This window comes from Perna viridis, chromosome 15, assembly GCF_037379345.1.
Source record: "Perna viridis isolate PV_CMFRI_1.1 ecotype Kerala chromosome 15, ASM3737934v1, whole genome shotgun sequence".
In the NCBI taxonomy this organism is placed as follows: Eukaryota; Metazoa; Mollusca; class Bivalvia; order Mytilida; family Mytilidae; genus Perna; species Perna viridis.
Window position 1 is genome coordinate 6,997,704 of NC_142459.1, and position 18,436 is coordinate 7,016,139.

Consider the following 18,436-nt stretch of genomic DNA (forward strand, 5'->3'; position numbering starts at 1 on the left):
CTTGCGGAGCTCGGGATGCAGCCATATTTTATCCTCTTTTTCAGAGTTACCTCCCATAAGACCAGATATAATTTCGATGTCTCTCTAATCGATGTTCAGATTCGGGTGCAGAAAAAAGAGGTAACTCGAATGAAAATGGAATCACCAGCAGACAAATTATAGGTACGAGGACACAATTAATTTCGTAGTGCATTTCAACAGACCCATCTTGACATATAAAAAAATTCCACCGCTTCAAACTCATTCAAACTTCACCAATATGGAAACATGTATAAAAGCAGATTTCTATAAGAGTGCCAGAAAAATTCACCATCATTTTTTATTAAATATGTAAATTGATTCAATAAAACTTTCACTTATGTAGCATTTCTTAGGACATGTGGAAAAATAATTTCCCGCAAAGAAAATACTGTGAGTCCACGAAGATCAGACAGAAAAGTAGTCTTGAAGTTGAACTATAAATAGCCTCTTCCCTACTTTCACTTTCGTTTTGCACTCATCAAACCAACCTTTTCAGTGGAACATTTTTATGTTATTATGTTAGATTTTCTTTTAAAAAAATTCTTCATCTTACAGTGTGATGTTTGCTCTATTATAAGTCATTGTTCATATCATACATCAACAGTTTAAAAAATTCATAATAATAATATTCTTTATTTCATATCTAGATGGTGCTATTCCTAAAATTGCCCATGTAGCTCGTGTAGATTACGTATGCAGCCTTGTAGCTAGGCATGTGTTACTGCTTTGTACTTGGTACATTCAATTTGTGTAAATGCGCTGCTTTCTACAATTATATTTGGGTGGTTTCTATGTCTATAATTATGTGCTGCTTCTGCTTATATAAAATGTGTGTGTTTTGGGTTTTTTTTATGTTTTGTTTTTTTGTTTTTTGTTTTTTGGCATGTAATGTGTGCTCAGCCTTTTACAGGTATTTATCTTGTGCTACTTAAACTTGTTCAAATATATTTGTATATGCTATAAGTTTTGTATGTGCTAATGTCTTCTGCATGTTTCCAGATGCGTCTGTCATATTTTATTAGATATACCTATGTATATTTGTTATTTGTTAACAAATTTCAATTGGTCGAAGAGCTCTACAGAGCTCATGTTTCTATATTGTTATTTTTATATACTCATGCCGACTTTAGATAAAACTTATTTACCTACTTAATGTGTGGAAACTTAAGGAGTTTATATATCCAGTACAAAGAAGGGAGATGACGATTTTTGTCTTTGAAATGCATGGAAACGTCGAAAGAAATTAAGTCTATGAAAGCGCTATATTAATTAGCAGTATTTGTTTGGTTGCCTTTCATTTATCTCTATAAACGCAGGATTAAGTATAGCATACATTAAATGAATGTTACTTTTTGTACTCAATTATGACCGATCTACCGTAAGTCATGATTGGTTTAAAATTGAATCACGGATCATTTCAACGTAACGAGATAACTCGAAGATCTTAATCAAAGTTAGCGGAGTAAGAATGAAATATTGATAGTGATATTATTCGTTTTATTAAAAAAAATATCAATAAAATCGCATTTAAACTTTTTCTTACATAAAAAATTGTAACATATTTGTTCCAAATTTTCATTCGTATTCGTCACCGTCTTTCACTTGAAATATTCTGTATTTATTTCACTTCTGCTTGTTTTTATTTTCAGTAAGAAATTTTTTGGAAGAAGACTTTTAACTTAGAGGTAGTTTTATTTGAGGTGAACGCCAGTTAGATATAATGCAATGAGATGAGATGATAGTTTTCTTTTAGCCCTGAAAGTCATGTTAGATTGCAAAACCAAGTGAGCATATTTAAAAATGATTGAACAGATAAACATTTGCTGAGACTTCGTGAATGCCCATGCTGCTGTGTACAATACATGTAGAGTCGGTTTTCGCCACATACAGCACGTTTTTGCTTTATGGGGTCAATGCACCCATGACCTTCGATTTAATTTTGATGTAAACAAACCTTATTCCGTAATATTGACGCGTTTTGACAGGGGTATTATAGTATAGGGGAGAGAAACCCATTACACAAGGTGTGGAAGATTTTTTGGGTATTTAGCTATACCATTTCTAGCTAGACCTTTTTACTTTACCTTGACTCAAGTACTTTTTCATTACTATCTGACGGGGTAGTATAAACAAAATTCGCTGTTCTAACAGCCTGTGACAGAGACTCATTATAAATATAAATTTCATGCTTCTTTACCTGAATTAATATTTTAATCAATACATATGACAAATGTTTCTAAAAGGTGGCTGTCAATATTCCTATTTTTCATGCCTGGTCGTTCAAATATTTGATTTTTTTAATCTACTTTACAAAGTGGTTTTGTTCTTTCAGTTGTTACAGTCTGGTATTGAATTTAAAAAAAAAGGATGTTTATATGCATAAACTAAATGAATGGAATGTATTTGGATGCAAGGGTTATTTTTTAATTAAATTAATTTGATCATGTGACTTTTACACTTAATTTGCAACTTGCTTAACCAAATAAGACATGAACTTATATTCCTAAAAGTAAGTATTATATAGTCTTGGAATAAAGCTATATCCAACCTCTGAATTCCACTGAGTATACGATAGAGGTATATTTCGGCTTTATCATAGATGTTAACAGGATCAATATGGGTAAAAATCAATGACATGTTTATTGAAAAGTTGTGTAGGATATGTTAACAGTTTTAAGTGTACATCTTGAAGACTACTTTTCAATTTTTGTGTGAGCACATCTTGTTTTTGTTTCGGTTTATTTAGTATAAACTGGCTCTTTTCCTTAGTTATTTGTTCGTGTCTTTATTTCCTCTTTAAGAGATATAATGACAATACCTTAAACAATTAAATACGAACTAAAAATGCAAAGTAATCAGAAAGTCAACATGGAAACAAATAAATCATTAAAGAGTACACAGGTTAAATGATGCATATATATATATACATATATGCATGCGTATACCTAGTATATATAAGTTGAATTAGGTAATTTCTGCATTAGCGTTTGCCCCGGAACTCAGGAGTAAATTACACTTTCCAAGGCATTGCATAACATGAACGTGTTGTTGTCCCCTGAAATTGTATGTATCGACTTCGATTGATGTCAATGGTTTTCCTAAAAGTACTTCAAGACCTGAAGATTTTAAAAATGAAACATAAAGTCGGCCTTTTTATTTTCCTTTTAATATAAAGTCTTGTAGTTTATAAAAAAGACTGATTTTTTTAGGTTTGCTCTCAGGTTCTGTCAGGTCTAATATAGTCATTGACAGGGCTAAAATTCATTCATAAAAATATATTTAACTTCTATATTTATTCAGATCTAAAACTTAATCACACATATGTCTACAGGATGGCGAATTTACTCCAAAATTTATCTTCCTCTACATATGACCTGAGACACAGAAAATAAGTTCAATCAATAAAGATTCAGGTTTTAATTTAAGGCAATAATTGAATGGCCAGATATGTAAGAAGCATCAGTATCCATCTTGAATATCAGTCCAAATGAATCAATCAATTGTACAATATTTTAATGTGTATTTACCTTGTTCCATCAATTGGATTTATTCACAACACCTTTAAATTCAATGTGAACATATCAAATGATATTATGCAAAATTTTCAGTAGTACTACATGATTTGACGTTTAAAACATTTTACTGAAAATCAAAAATATATGTTATCCATATAAATGTAAATAATATAATTATAACATCAGGATTTTTACATTAATTGTTCAAAGTAATTCATTAACGACCACCAAGACAGGCAACTCTGTCTGAGCTGAAGGCATTAATTGCCACATTAACAAAAGGGGACAATTTGTAAACAAACAAACAATATATTGATCTTTACTGATGGTTTTAAAACGACCAAATTTGTCATTGGAACTCTCCCTCAGTCCCCATTATAACCAAAATTTCAACTGCTGATTTCAGTAATATACTTCATTGTACAGCTATAAAAAATAGAGTCAAAATTTTTAGGCAAATATAAATTTCTATTCCCAAAACCAGCCTGATATGTGCACGGAATTAAGAGAAATCACACTTTTACCTTGCCATTCTACACCTTTTTGGTCGATCTGCCATCTTGGTATCCTGGGTTGCTAATCCCTGGTTTTGACAAAAAAATTAAACCATACATGTGATAAAGACTTTCAAACTTTCAGACTTTAAATATCATGTCTGTTTTATTTCAGATATCAATGATGTAATTACACAGAATGTACTTGCTGGTTGGACATGAGTTACGAGAATACTGATGGTGACAAAAGGTACACAGGTTGTATTTAAGCAATAGACAGTTTTTTTATGAGATACAAAATAAATTGTTTTTCAACAATGCAAATGTAACATGTACATTGTATTACATGTATTACAAACTGTTTGAAGAAATATCAGAATAAATAGACAAATCTTTTGAAGTGGTGAGGTATTATGCGATACCCTCCGTAAATTGTCTGTCCATCTGTCCTTCCACACCAGTTTCCAGATGATAGCTTGAGATGAGATCAATGAATTGTTTTGAAACTTTGTACAGATGTTTAGTACTATAAAATACAGGTCAAGTATAATTCCAGTAAAATCTGTCAGCATCACAGTTCAATTATTATGGGGAAAGAAACCATGTTAAACCGTGGGCATCCAATCACTCTTCAATTATTCAGTTGATTATTAGCCTTAGATAGTCTTGGGGCTACCTGAGTTATTGTATTAAAGGTGTCAACCATGAATAGATTGTAAAAATGACATTCAGTGTTCTCGGAATTTAAGTAGCCTGGGATCCTGACTCCTGACTAATTGGCAGTCAAGAGGTAAAAATTCCATACATTTGGTCAGGTGAAATGAAAACCACACTCGTGTACAATGGATATTATTGACAGTGCTGAATGGGAAAATCAAAGTTGTTTACTGTCGTTGGTTTTGACAGGCTTTGTACCTCTTTTTTGAGTAGTGCTTGTTTCCTTTTAGGGGATGATGATTATGGCAAACAGAACAAGAGAAAGATCTCGGGAAGAAAACAGATGGGAAGAAAGGACAGAAAGACAAGGGATATGTTATGTTCTATGAAGATGACTCGGATGAGTCCCTAGTCATCTCAGAAGATGTCAAGTAAGGATTTCCATTTATAACAAGATAGAATGATTCACTTTACAACAAAGTACCTTACTCTACCAAGGATGAAACTGTAGACTCCTAATTGACAGTCTAATGACACACTGATTTGGCTAAATAGTGACATGTCGGTCTCTGTAGAAATCAGGTAGTGGGTAAAACATGAAACCACCATTTTGAATGTTTAATTTGACTATTTGCACCATCAGAATCAAGGAAAAAAGACAAGATTTTTATAACCATTTTGGAAAATTGAGTTATAATTCCATTGAAATGCACCAAATTTTAACATTTCAAGGACAGATAACTCTGTCAAAAACATCATTTTTTTAACATTCTGTTGAAAAATTCCTGAGCATATCCAGTGATGCAGATATCAAATAAAGTCTTTTCATATAGAGAAAGCATCATTGAGGGAAATTATGTTGTCAGACTGGTTTGGAATGCATGTTTCTGATTTGTCTTATTTTGCCTGATTCTTACAAAAACTTACATTTAAATGATTTTGTTGTAAAATTGATCTGATGCTACTCGCTTATGTTTCTTTTTTTTTCTTTTTCAGGAGCCCATCAAAGTCTAAGAAAGCCAAAGGATTTAAATTCTCCACAAAGAAAAAGGACAAGGATAAAGACAAAAAGAAGTACATTGTACTTCACATTTAAGGAGGTAGACCTAGGGTAAGGGACATAACTCATGGAATCAGTGATATGTTTGTATCATATTCAATTTCAACAGAGCCTCTCAAGCTTTCATTTGAAGCAGAATAAAATGAATCCAAATTAATAAGATGCTTACATAAGATTGATGTAAAATGCTGAATACAAATGTTCCAATGATTTTTAAGAGTTGTGTCCCTTACCCTAGGTCTACCTCCTTAATGTCAAGAGTTATTGCTTTACTAAGGTAGGAAGTTCAGGATTTGAATGCTAGGTCGTATTGCCCAATAATTTCTTGTAGTGCTTTCATATCAGAAATGATTAGTAACTAAACTCAGCCAATTAACTTCTATGTTGTTATACAAACACCTGTATTCACCAATAACTGACTCAAATGGCTATGATTTAAATAATCCTGTGTAGTACATTCTATGCAAAATTAACCTGTTTATAAAGACCACCTGTCTTATATGACCATGATTTTAATAATCCTGTGTAGTACATTCTATGCAAAATTAACCTGTTTATAAAGACCACCTGTCCATGATTTTACTTTCCCTTGGAAGGTCACTGATGACTGAACTACATTAATCTTATGTTTCAGGTTTGTTATGCGAGGGTATATACAGAATATCTGGAGTAAAGTCTAAAATCCAGCTGCTGAAGGAGTGTTACAAGAAGGGGCTCCCAGTATTTTTAGAGGAACATGAACCTAACATTGTTGCCAGCCTGTTGAAGCAGTTTCTTAAGAGAATTACCAGAACCTGTTCTGACAATGTGGCTCATGCCCAAGTTTGAAGAGGCTTCAAGTTAGTAATTTTTTTCTCTGATTTATTAACTGGATTTCATATTTATGTTTAAGGCCTTGTCTCTTCATTCATGTTTTCAGTTGAATCATATTATTGTCACAGGTCCATTATTTGCATTTTGCAGACAATAGAGGGTTGTGTTTTACTATTTCAATTATTTTAATGTCTTGTTTTGTGCATGACATTTCTAAATTGTATCCATTTAAGTACATTTTGCAGCACAAAATGATACTACAATTTAACGCTTGTAAATTGAATAAAATGGCAAAACAATATGAATTATCAAGAGTAATCAAGGGAACCAAGGTTCTAATGGTAATTAAAAGAATGTAATCCAGGGACAAAGACCAAACATGGAAAACCGACATACACAACAAAGAACATAAAGTAACTAAAATAATACATACAAAGTAACAACAGTAAAGGAGCAACTCAGACTCCACTAAAAATAGGGAGCATGGTACAGGTGTAGCGGAAGAGTGAGGGTCCTCAGCTTTTCTAGAAACACCCACCGAGGTAATAAAGGGTTCGTTCCTATACATCTTGACAAAACAAGGACTAATTTTAAGATAACTATTTATCTGCTGATATTCACTTACAAACTTTCTGTATACTTGTATGTAATATAACTATAAATACTTGTAGTTCTGAAGAGCGAGAAGAGTAAAGTAGAAAGATTTCACAAACTGATCCACGATTTACCTAAACATAACAGACTTGTTATCTTGGATGATTGTCTACATGACACATGTCATAGAAAGGGTAGGTATAATAGGGCTTTCATTTGTTTTTATTATAAGTATCAGTCTCTGTAAGAATCAGGCAGTAGATGAAACATAGTATAAAAAACACCATTTTGATAGTTGCAGTTGACTATTTTCACCATGAGAATCAAGGAAAACAGACAAGATTTTCCATATCATACTGGACCATTGAGTTACAAATTCATTGAAGTGCACTGAAAACATTTCAATGGCAGATTACTCTGACAAAAACCTTATTTTCCTAACATTTTATCGAAAAAAATTTCTGAGGAAAGCCAGTGATGCAGATATTAAATAATGATCGTTTCAAATAGTGAAAGTATCATTGAGTGATATTGTATTAGATCGGTGGGGGTTTGACATGCTTGTTTCTGATTTTTCCCATTTTGTCTGATTCTTATAAACACTTATACTTAAATACATTTAAATCATTCCTCCACCTAGTTTCTTTATCCTGTCCATCACACAGTTTGACAGTGAAACTTCCTGAAATTGCTGACACTAGTAGGCCATATATTTACTGAAACGGCCAAAACGACTGAACATACACTGAATTTACTGAACATAAAATCGTTCAGTTTAATTCAGTGCGTTTTGCCTGGGTCGTGTTCAGTGTGTTAAGAATACCGTTCCATGTATTCACTAGTCTGCTTCAAAGTAAATTCAGTATGTTCAGTAGCTGTTCAGTAATTGAGTTCAGTACGAAACAAGAGACTGTTCAGTGTGATTCAGTATAAGAAAATAATAGCTTTATTATCTCCCTTTAACCTCCAATTAAATAGTACATAATGTACATGCATGCAAAGTTACATAAGCCAGCTACACAAACAACTTGCTTCGTAATGTTTTGTTTTTGTGCTTGTTTGTTTTTATTTTTGTTTTATTTTATTTTATTTTTTGTATTTTTAATTCTATCTATTTTTGTTTTTGTTTAATTGTGATTTAATTGTAATGCCGAATAATCTTTAAAATATTCCGTGTGCAGTCATTTAAGATATAGGTAAGTTATGTTTATTACAATATCATGGTTTTCGATTTTGAAAAAAATGCCGAATTATTTCAAACGTTAACTAGACGTATTAAATCGTAACTGTACATGTACATGTAAATGTCCGAATTGAATTATTTAATGTCAATTAATTTTGCGTACTGAATTTATGGCGTCACGTCGAATTTGCTTTTAACATGTGACTGCCAAATCGTGCAAAGATAAAAGAAGTCGCTCACTCTTCCAATAATAAAGCCTTACAGGTCTTTTTAAAAAGATCACCAGATCTGCAATACAAAGGTTACACTATTATTAAGATTAATTAGTTACAATGTTGCGTTGAGCCCACTTTAATTTAAAATGATTTTTTAATACTTTTTTTTTTAATTTGATTTTCTGTTTGCGGTTTTCCGAGGAACCCTGCCACCTTGTACATTTATCAAATAAGTGTGTTTTAGTTTAAGTTACCAGAACTGATTCTATCAAGTATCTACTTTAGATACTAATTGTGATTATTAAATTTTGTTAAAATATTTACAAATGTAGCTCTAGATAGACCTACAATGATTAAAATGCATGATAGTAATAAATTTAGCCCAACACAATTAGCTATGCAAAATGATTAAATGTAGGTGTGTGTATTGCACTATTTAATATCCCAAGATAATTGTTTATTGCTGAAGAACATTGCGAACTTTGAACGAAGCGAAAAGTGTAGGAGCACTATCAGGTCGAAATTATAAATACATTTTGAAACTGAGACTTTAAATTCGAACTTGAATACATGTTTTGTAAGAGTGTTACGTTTTCAACTTTAAATAACAAAATAAAAGATAGTTAAATTATCAAGAGATTACAGTTCTTATGCAATAACTGTCTGTGATGAAGTTTGCCACAAGTTTGCACTGCTTATATAAGTTTTGGTTGGATGGAAGCTCACACAAGTTTTCAGTGTCTGATGTATCACGGAAAGTTACTTGAATATCATTAAAAAAAATTTTTTCTTCTGTCTGAGTATTGGACAATGAATAAGGAAATAAATCTCGTCGTCAACTCATCGTGTGTCGCACGTCTTAAAAGTTTTACATAATTCAGTGCTGATCTATCGGAATTGAGTCATATTTCAGTATCAAACAAAGTAAAACGAGCTACCAATCTTGGTTTTCTGATGTATGTACCCTTCGGAATCATGCCGTGTAATGTCACTATCGAAAATACGGCCTAATACATTCCCCAATTAACATGCATTTCACTTGGTTTAGATTTCATGTCCCATCGCTCACCTGTGTTATAAAAATATACAGTCGAACCTCGATGTGTAGAACTTGGATTAGTCGAAACCTCGGAGAACTCGAACTAATTATAAAGTCCCAGCAAAACTCCCCTTACTCCAATACAATTTTACCTCGGATGACTCGAACTCAGTTGAATCGAAACCTCGGATAACTTTAGGTAATCAATCAGTCCCCTTGATAGGACTTCGAGGTTACCCTGATGTCTGGAAGTCAACTAATTAGTCAGAAAACTGATTGCTTTATTACAAACCATGATTAATTAATTTGTTGACACTGTTATAATAAACGAATTTTATTAATAACACGTCGAGATTTACACTAACAGTGATATCGTATATTTTGATATTTTGAATTTTTGTTTTTTTTTTAAATACAGATAAATTGTAATGGTATCTGACTATTTAATGAAAAATCAAACAGACGATAGTAAGGGTATTTCAACGACTATATTCGTTTCGCCAGTGAATTTGAAATTTTATCGTAATATTGTAGAGCACATGGTTTGACGATACTCCTGTCAGATTGTGAATCAGACAAAGGGGAACATCTTTTTTACAACGGGTCGATTGTGATGTGATGCGGAAATGGAACCGAGTTTGTAGGGAATATTATAATAATCATGCCGCATGTTCGAAAGCTGTTTTCACTTCGACGGCATGAAGAACTTTAAGAAGCGAGCAATTTAATTGTAAAAAAACAAGTAAGTTTGACGGCTTTATACCAATTAATTTTTATATTTAATGAGAAGGATCAAAAGATAATAATGGGTGACCATCATTTTCATTAAGTGCATTTGGATTGTGAATTTCCAACTTGCAAATTTATTTTACTGAATTGTGAATATCAGTTTCCCCTCCGACAGACATTTATGGGAGCAACATAATAGATGTTCATTCATGTACAGATTCAACTCTTTGTTTAACAACACTTGTATATACATTTAAAGTTTTTTTTAAAGGGCATGTCCAGCACCGCTACTGGTGATACCATTGATGAGGACATTCCATGGTGCGACTTGTTCATTCAACACAAAAGCCCTTACTATGGATGGGTGAAAGATCTGGAGACGGCTAATTCGGTTGTGGAGGAATTTTCGTTAGCTACCTCCACAATTTATGCAGTACCAAGAACTACCAAAAGTTTTGGAAAATTTTCCCTTGATGGTGAGGCATATTCTTTTGTAAAGAAATATTCTTTTCCATATTTTCTTCTCAATGTGCAATTTATTTTGGTCACAAGATCTATTGATTTATTTTGTAAATGAACATTGGTGTTAATTGTTCTGACTAATCTCTTTTTGATGGTTGAAGGTGGAAGGGAGGGAAAATAGAAAAATCGAAAAGATATAGCATTTTTGAAAACATAACTGAGATGATACTTAAATCCAAATACATATTTTTAGTTGTAATTCTCTCATTGTTTAATTTTATTTCAGAACAATGCTTAGTGAAGCATTTTGTGCGCTGGGAAGATGATGGTGCTGTCACCCATGGCTCACACATTCCTGTACAGGATACCCCTTTCTTCATCGTTGGTCACCGTTTGATGGAATGTCATCAAGGGCCAAATTACAGACTGAAAAAGAATGAAAAGGTAATACCTAAGATCAATGATTCTAATAGAAATTATGATATAACAATTGAAAATTGTGGTGTAACATTTGATTTTTGTTTTCATCCAAATTCTTGGCACAATGACATAATTGTACGTTAAGAATAGCCATGCATATTGATTGAACAAACAAAGCTAAAACAATTTTGTAAGATTTTTATAATTTGTAAATATGTTGTGCAAAAGGATTCTTATTTTCAGTAATATTCAAATATCAACCATTTAATTGAGTTTTTTTTTATTTAAAAAAAAATATGTTTTAGTTGTGAGATTTTTTTAGGAGAATCAGGATGACCATCTATACCCTCAAGCTGCATATAATAAAAGAAACACAGGACAAAAACGTTGGGCTGCAGTGCAGCAGTATACTTGAAGCAGTATAGGGTAAAGAAAATATTAGTGGTTATTTAAATCATTAAACTTAACATATCATTAGTTCACCTGGCCGACCTATTGTAAAATGACTAAACACAACGCTTAGATTGTGACTCTAAGAATGCATCATCTTTAATTTATCATATCACAATCTACATGCTGTAAAATGTCAATACACAACACTTAGATTGTAATTATAAGTATTCATCATCTTTAGATTGTTATATCACAATCTACATGTTGTAAAATGTCTATACACAACAATTAGATTGTGACTCTAAGAATGCATCATCTTTAGTTTATTATATCACAATCTACATGTTGTAAAATGTCAATACACAACACTTAGATTGTGATTTTAGTATTCATCATCTTTAGATTGTTATATCACTATCTACATGTTGTAAAATGTCTATACACAACACTTAGATTGAGACTTTAAGAATGCATCATCTTTAGTTTATTATATCACAATCTACATGTTGTAAAATGTCTATACATAGCACTTAGATTGTGGTTATAAGTATTCATTATCTTTAGATTGTTATATCACTATCTACATGTTGTAAAATGTCTATACATAACACTGAGATTGTGATTTTAAGTATTCATCATCTTTAGATTGTTATATCACTATCTACATGTTGTAAAATGTCTAAACACAACACTTAGATTGTGATATTAAGTATTCATCATCTGATTGGGAGCACTTTTCAAACTTTTCTCAACTTAGTTTATTTTAGCACTCTATACAGAATTTATTGAAAATGCTGAGTAAAATCTGGAAAAGTATTTTTTAATGTTCTGAAACAGAAATTAAATTTTATATTTATCTTGGTCCAGCCATGCTTTAATTTTCTCAGGCGCACAGGTTTGTCTGTACTCATAATACAATTTGTTGTGTTTAGTTACTCATATTTGTCAAAAGGTTATGATTTTCAAAATGGCAGCCTTTGGACTTTTTGAAACGAGGCAATTTGTTGTTTTGACACATCTAGTTTTCACCATCTTCAAATATTCCGCACTTGTGCTGACCCACTATTTAGAATACTTTGCAATCTGCAACAGGTTCCATAATGAATACTTGATCACTAACTGTTATGCATGTTTGTATTTTAATATTCATTACCAGAATAATTTTTTTGGATGATCCAACCAAGATGTTCATTTCAGTTGATAAACGCATATATGGGAATCTTAAAAAGTGAAAGCAATTTAGAACAAGAGGGTCATATTTTCGCTCTGCCATCATATATGGCAGTCCTTTGGGAGCAAAAATGGTTTGATACTTAGTTTTACAGTAAGGTAAGTATTTCATTTGTACAAAATGTATTATTTTAAAATTTTAAGATAATGACTACGAGTTATGCAGATATATAAACTGCCAGTTACCAAATGAAACAAAGAAAAATATTTTGTATGTAACAGCAGCACCTACAAACTTCACTTATGTTTTCTGATAAGTTAATTTCAACTTGAACCCCTTATGCTCGATCAGTGATATTTGGTGTGCAGATTCATTACCATCATTTCATCACAAATGCATGCCAATTTTAGGAATAAACCCCGCAGTCATGGTCTGTTGAAAATTCAATGTTAAAGTTTCATGTTGTTTTGCATTTATAACACATGCTAAAAAACATTTGGTTCTTTTAGGTTAAATTCTCAAGATACACTTGGATTTTCATGCCAATCAACAAGTGTCAAAACCACTGGATATTACTGGCAGCAAATATTCCATGTAAATCAGTATCAATACTGGATTCCATGAATGAGAACAATGACAAATATGTACAACATTGGAGGTGATTTGATTAATTATCAGTGAAAATGAGTGAAAACCAAATAAATCTTTATTATGCATTTCCTTTAACACAACGCCCTCATATAAGTGCATTTTACCAATGTTTTCCATGAATTATGAACCAAAAGAATTAAGGGAAATAATGAATTATATATTGAAAAAAATGAAAAAAAAACATGTGAAAATTTAAATAATCTTTAATGCAACTGATACATGTTCTGAATTAAAACATAATTAATTTTCATTATGTTAAGTGTTTTATTTAGATATGAAGGTATCTCTTAATGGATTTTGAATAAGGATCTCATAAATTTTATTTTTAAAATATATAGTATACTATTATATTTGTTTATTTTATGTTCTACCAACTGTTTGAGGGATAATTACTTTTTAAACAGGCATGCATCTGATACAGGACTGATTATGCTATACTGTTGCCCATTAGGCCCTTGTAAAAAATGACACAAATTTTCTTGAAACTTTGGTGAATTGAATATCACATTAAAGACATAAAAATTTTCATGAATTTTGGTCTCCATAAGTCTTGTAAAAATATGTCCATGTGATCAGGCATATCACATCTACTGTAGCACGGATATGTACCATATGAATGACAGTCTTAGTTGGTTCTCACTTAACACTTTTGGGTCAACAGCCACATCCCTCCTCCCCCTTCAATGTAGTATCAAGAACACACGAGACTAGTTCTATGCATTGTATAATGTAAGTGCATATGATGTTTGTATGTTGATCACTTTAATCATAATAATTTGTATTTGTAATTTAGTACAAAAGTGTATGAATATTGTGTGATTAATTTGTCTCCATGCTTCAGATAGCAGGCAATGTAAAAATGTGGATTTTCAGTATTATTTATTCAAGCTAAATATCTGAGAAAAAAATTTAATGATCATCCTACCTTTAGTATACTGATTTTGGAAGCCCTTTTCCCAAGCTTTGCAGTGGTATGCAACTTAACCCTTGTCATGCTTATGCCTGGATCTGTTTGGGATTGGACCTGGTTCCGCTTTATCGGTTCTGGCAATGTAAATTTTAGTGTAGAAAAGTGCATTTTGTGTCCATCTGAAAGCAGTGTGACTGCTTTAAAATGAGTCTATCTGATATATAGAGCAGAATTGATCTGCAGTACTCTATTTTGCCTGGAAACTAAATAAGAATGATTTTTGTCACCACCATTTGGATGTCAACCCCTTGTATTTACTACTACTGGTTTTAGGACAAAGGCAAAAAATTGGAAAAATCCTTATTTTTTCACACGAGTGACCCTTTAGGGGGTTCCTGACCCCCAGCTCGTGACCGTAACACACTATATTTGGCTTCAGTAGCCTTCACGATCTACAGGCTGTAGGATGAATGTGCTTTGGTTCCTGATTTGTTCCAGTTGAACCACACAGGTAGCAAATAATGACTAGAGATGGACAAAAATTACCATTTTCGAGTGACAGACCAATTTTCAGCACGACAAGCGTTAAAGGTGTCATTTGTACTGAGACATTTATTTCATTTTTTTCATTTTCATGTATTTGCATTTGTATTATAACTAACAAGAACATTTTGCAGGAACTGCATGAAAATAAGAAGTGAGAAAATAAAAGATGATGTTGATGTTAATTGGAAGAGTGGAAATTTAAAATCTAGTCAACAAAAAGATGGCCATAGCTGTGGACTGTTTATACTTATGGTAAATATAACCGTTGGGTGCCAGTTTATTAGTGTTTTGTGTAGAGTATGGAACAATGAAATAAAGAATGCCCCAAAAAAAATCTGTGTACAATAGGTTTGATATATTGACTTAGGTGTTTAGTCCTGTTAAATTTTAGGTTAAGGACAGAGGGCATAATAATGTACATAAATTATGTTTATGACCTTGTCCTTAATATGCATCTGACCCGTCACTGAACACTAAGCAACCAATCATCCATCTGACCATCAATCAATTCAGAAGAAGACTGAGTCAAATGTATAAGTATGGAATATAACAAATTATGCATAAAAACAATTAACAATGAACACAGTACTAAACGCAACCATTGACAGCTTCAGACCTGAATTAATCCGAAGAGAATGTCTTGCTATATTAATTGTACAATTTATGTTTCAGAATGCACTAGCTTTAACCAAGGGTATTTAACCAATGCAATTGACCCAAAAGGCTGCTCTGGTAATCAGAGAATATGTCACAAAGAAAATCATAAAAACATCCAGAAAACCAAAGGCACAGACGACAATTTGTGACATGCTTGATTGTCAAAGCCAATTAAATGTGTGGGTGCAGTGCGAAGTGTGTGGCCGATGGCTGCACTTCAAATGCATTGGACTGAACAAAGTGCCAAGAAATGATCATGTGTGTATTGTTTGTGAATCACAATATAGATAGTTATATCCCATGCATAGAAGTTGCAGGGGTATTCAGTTTTGAGCCTGTCCATCCTTAAGTGTGTAATAGTGTGTTGTTGCCTGGAGAGTGCCTTCATTTGTTGAATGTTTTTTCTTCAAACTTTGTTGAATGATTAGTTAATTGTAATAGCTGGATATAATTTACTTTCCATTTATCTTGTCACATCTTGAGAGGGTCAGGCTTGCGTTTTCAAAAAAGTGCAAGTGTTGTAATGTGGGGTATTGAGAGGGAGGTATCTACGGTTCTGATTGGGTTGTTGCCTTTTAGACACATTCCCCATTCCCATTGTTTATGAATTGAACTTATTTAAAGCTGTTATCAAAAACATACATTTACAGATTTTCAATATGAGTCCATGAGATTATGAGTTTCTACATGAATAGTGATTGTTAACAAACAGGTCAACAGTCTGTTTGTGTTAAAAGTATTTCAACATGGATTTGAACTGAAAGTTAATAGCTCCTAAACTATAGTTTTGTTTGTCTCTATGCATTAGTAGCAACAATTTTTTACTGTCAGTTTCTTCACATATAGAATGTATAAAATGTATTTTTTATTTGTCAATTTATAAAAATTTCTATGCTTAATACTTTATTTTGACATGATTTTACTTCTAAATACACTTGTGTGTATGCATCTTGAAATTTGTTTTAGTCATTTTCATAATTGTGATTGCTTGGTGTGTTAAATTGATGTTTTGTTGAAAACCAGTTTAAATGTTTTTATTGGTGTTATCTTTTTTATTCAACCTTATTCCTGTATTTGAAAGCACTGAAAATGTATCACACGTTTTGTTATTGTTAATGTTGCTTATCAGCATACTAGCATAATATAAACCAATACATTTTGTTATTTTAATAAAAAAAAAATGGCATTGATGAGATTTTCGCGCTAATTTATTTTGAACATTATTTACAATTAGCTATAGTCAAGCTTTATAATTAATAAAAAAGGGTTTCAGTATTAAAGTTATAATAGTTTTTGGTTGCCCAATGGTTTTAAATTTTATGAAATACTAATTTCACAAATTTAATCCCTGTGTTCATTGATCAAACTTTACCCTTTTAAAGAGATGTTATCATATTTAGTATCTTTCTTCTGTAAGAATCACATTTATGTTTATTGAATTGTATTATTTGGTTCCTTAAGGTCATCAGTTATTGTACCATTTGTTAGAAGTAGTCTTTTCTACAATTTAACAATGTTAGGAAATTTTAGAAATTGATTGTACAATATTCAAAGATATGCAGGAAAATGCATTCAAAAGATAATAACACAAAGTTTCATTCAGGCCAATTGTTATCTTATTGTAAGTAATGATTTTTTTATGCATAAAATGCACATATATATATATATATATATATTCCTGTTCATTACTCATTTGTACCAAAATAAAAACCAATGAAAGTGAATAAAATTAGTATTAGTACACAGTATTTCTGTTCTTTTTATATTCGCATACCATGAGAAATTGGGATAGACATGAGAACAACATTATGCTCCTTTGCCTAGCACCATGGACATAAAAACAAAGGTCAATCAAAAGTTCTTCATAGAAAAGTTAATACTAGAAGGCAGTACCAATCAAAACCAAGCAGTAAACAAGGACTCATAAAATCAAGACATTTACAGCAGTTGAAACTAACACAAAAAGTTACAGCACAAATGCCACTAAAAAAAAGGAGTGAAATCAGAAATGTAATGGCAATGTCTTTGCTCAGTCCAGTAAGGGTGAAAAGTTACTAAAGGCTGAGCTAGGAAGAATATCAGATACAATTTCTGAAATGCTTTAGTCATGATGGCAACATGACATTTCTCGAATGCTGACTTTAATTTGACAGATTCATAGCCCTGTCTAAGCAACTTTTAAGAAAGCATAATTTCTCTCTCAACAAAATCAATGTTCTTAGAACTTAAACTCTTAAGTAATGCATCAGTTGAGACCCACATACTCCATAGGCTGGTTTTGCTGGTATGTTGCTACTCAAAAGTCAAAAATTGACTATAAACAATTAAAGACAACGTGTTTGCCAATATTCTCAGGTGTCTGTTAAATGTTGATATTAGTTTCATAGGCAAGATTAAATTATTAATAAATATAAATTGTAAAAGATAAAACATGTTTGACAAAACGTACAGTTTTCGTACATTTTGTACATTTCAAAAAAATATATATATGCCAGTGTGAATTATAACATGACCTTTTTCTCCATATCATATCGCATTTTTGTACGTTATTTTCCTGACGAACAAATATTTATTCGAATTTTCTTAGGTTGTTTTCCTCTGAAATTATTTTGTGGTTTTCAGTTCCTTTCTAATTATTTTGTGGTAATTAGTTCCTTTTAAATCAAAATTGAAAGTAAGTTTAGCGCATGCGGGCAATAATGACTTCCGCTATACAAACGAAGAAGCATGTTATGGACTACGACGTTTTTTGATATAGAAAAAAATAAAAAAGGAAATTTCACTAAAACACTCGGTGCCGTTCAGTATTTTATACATGATATACAACATACAAAACATACACATAATTTCCTATATGAAACGCATGACATTACGAAGTATCGTGTAAAGTGACATACATGTACATG

The 18,436-nt window shown here is 31.9% G+C and overlaps 2 protein-coding genes across 19 annotated transcripts; both read left to right on the forward strand.

Annotated features, from left to right (window-relative positions):
* Positions 1-45: 45 nt before the first annotated feature.
* LOC148596741 (uncharacterized) lies at positions 46-10,147 on the forward strand. 16 transcript variants are annotated; one of them, XR_015918848.1, is made up of 9 exons: positions 98-162; positions 669-756; positions 1,671-1,805; positions 4,206-4,280; positions 4,978-5,118; positions 5,684-5,761; positions 6,382-6,586; positions 7,232-7,348; positions 10,126-10,147. XR_015918848.1 is itself a non-coding variant. In XM_088562846.1 (6 exons), exons 4-6 carry the CDS (start codon positions 5,066-5,068, stop codon positions 6,425-6,427), a joined length of 177 nt encoding a protein of 58 aa, XP_088418972.1. In that variant the 5' UTR covers positions 46-162; positions 1,671-1,805; positions 4,206-4,288; positions 4,978-5,065; the 3' UTR covers positions 6,428-6,521. The 16 variants fall into 16 exon arrangements, 3 of the variants coding, with proteins under 3 accessions (XP_088418972.1, XP_088418971.1, XP_088418973.1); XR_015918851.1 differs by having other exon boundaries at positions 1,671-1,706; XR_015918846.1 differs by having other exon boundaries at positions 116-162; positions 669-712.
* LOC148596742 (uncharacterized) lies at positions 10,124-17,238 on the forward strand. 3 transcript variants are annotated; one of them, XR_015918844.1, is made up of 8 exons: positions 10,124-10,231; positions 10,592-10,796; positions 11,069-11,226; positions 11,525-11,628; positions 12,793-12,924; positions 13,276-13,424; positions 15,005-15,125; positions 15,546-17,238. XR_015918844.1 is itself a non-coding variant. In XM_088562822.1 (5 exons), the coding sequence occupies exons 2-4, from the start codon at positions 10,595-10,597 to the stop codon at positions 11,615-11,617; spliced, it is 453 nt and encodes a 150-aa protein (XP_088418948.1). In that variant the 5' UTR covers positions 10,136-10,333; positions 10,592-10,594; the 3' UTR covers positions 11,618-11,628; positions 12,793-13,266. The 3 variants fall into 3 exon arrangements, 1 of the variants encoding a protein (XP_088418948.1); XR_015918843.1 differs by having other exon boundaries at positions 10,136-10,333; XM_088562822.1 differs by lacking the exons at positions 13,276-13,424; positions 15,005-15,125; positions 15,546-17,238 and having other exon boundaries at positions 10,136-10,333; positions 12,793-13,266.
* Positions 17,239-18,436: the final 1,198 nt, after the last annotated feature.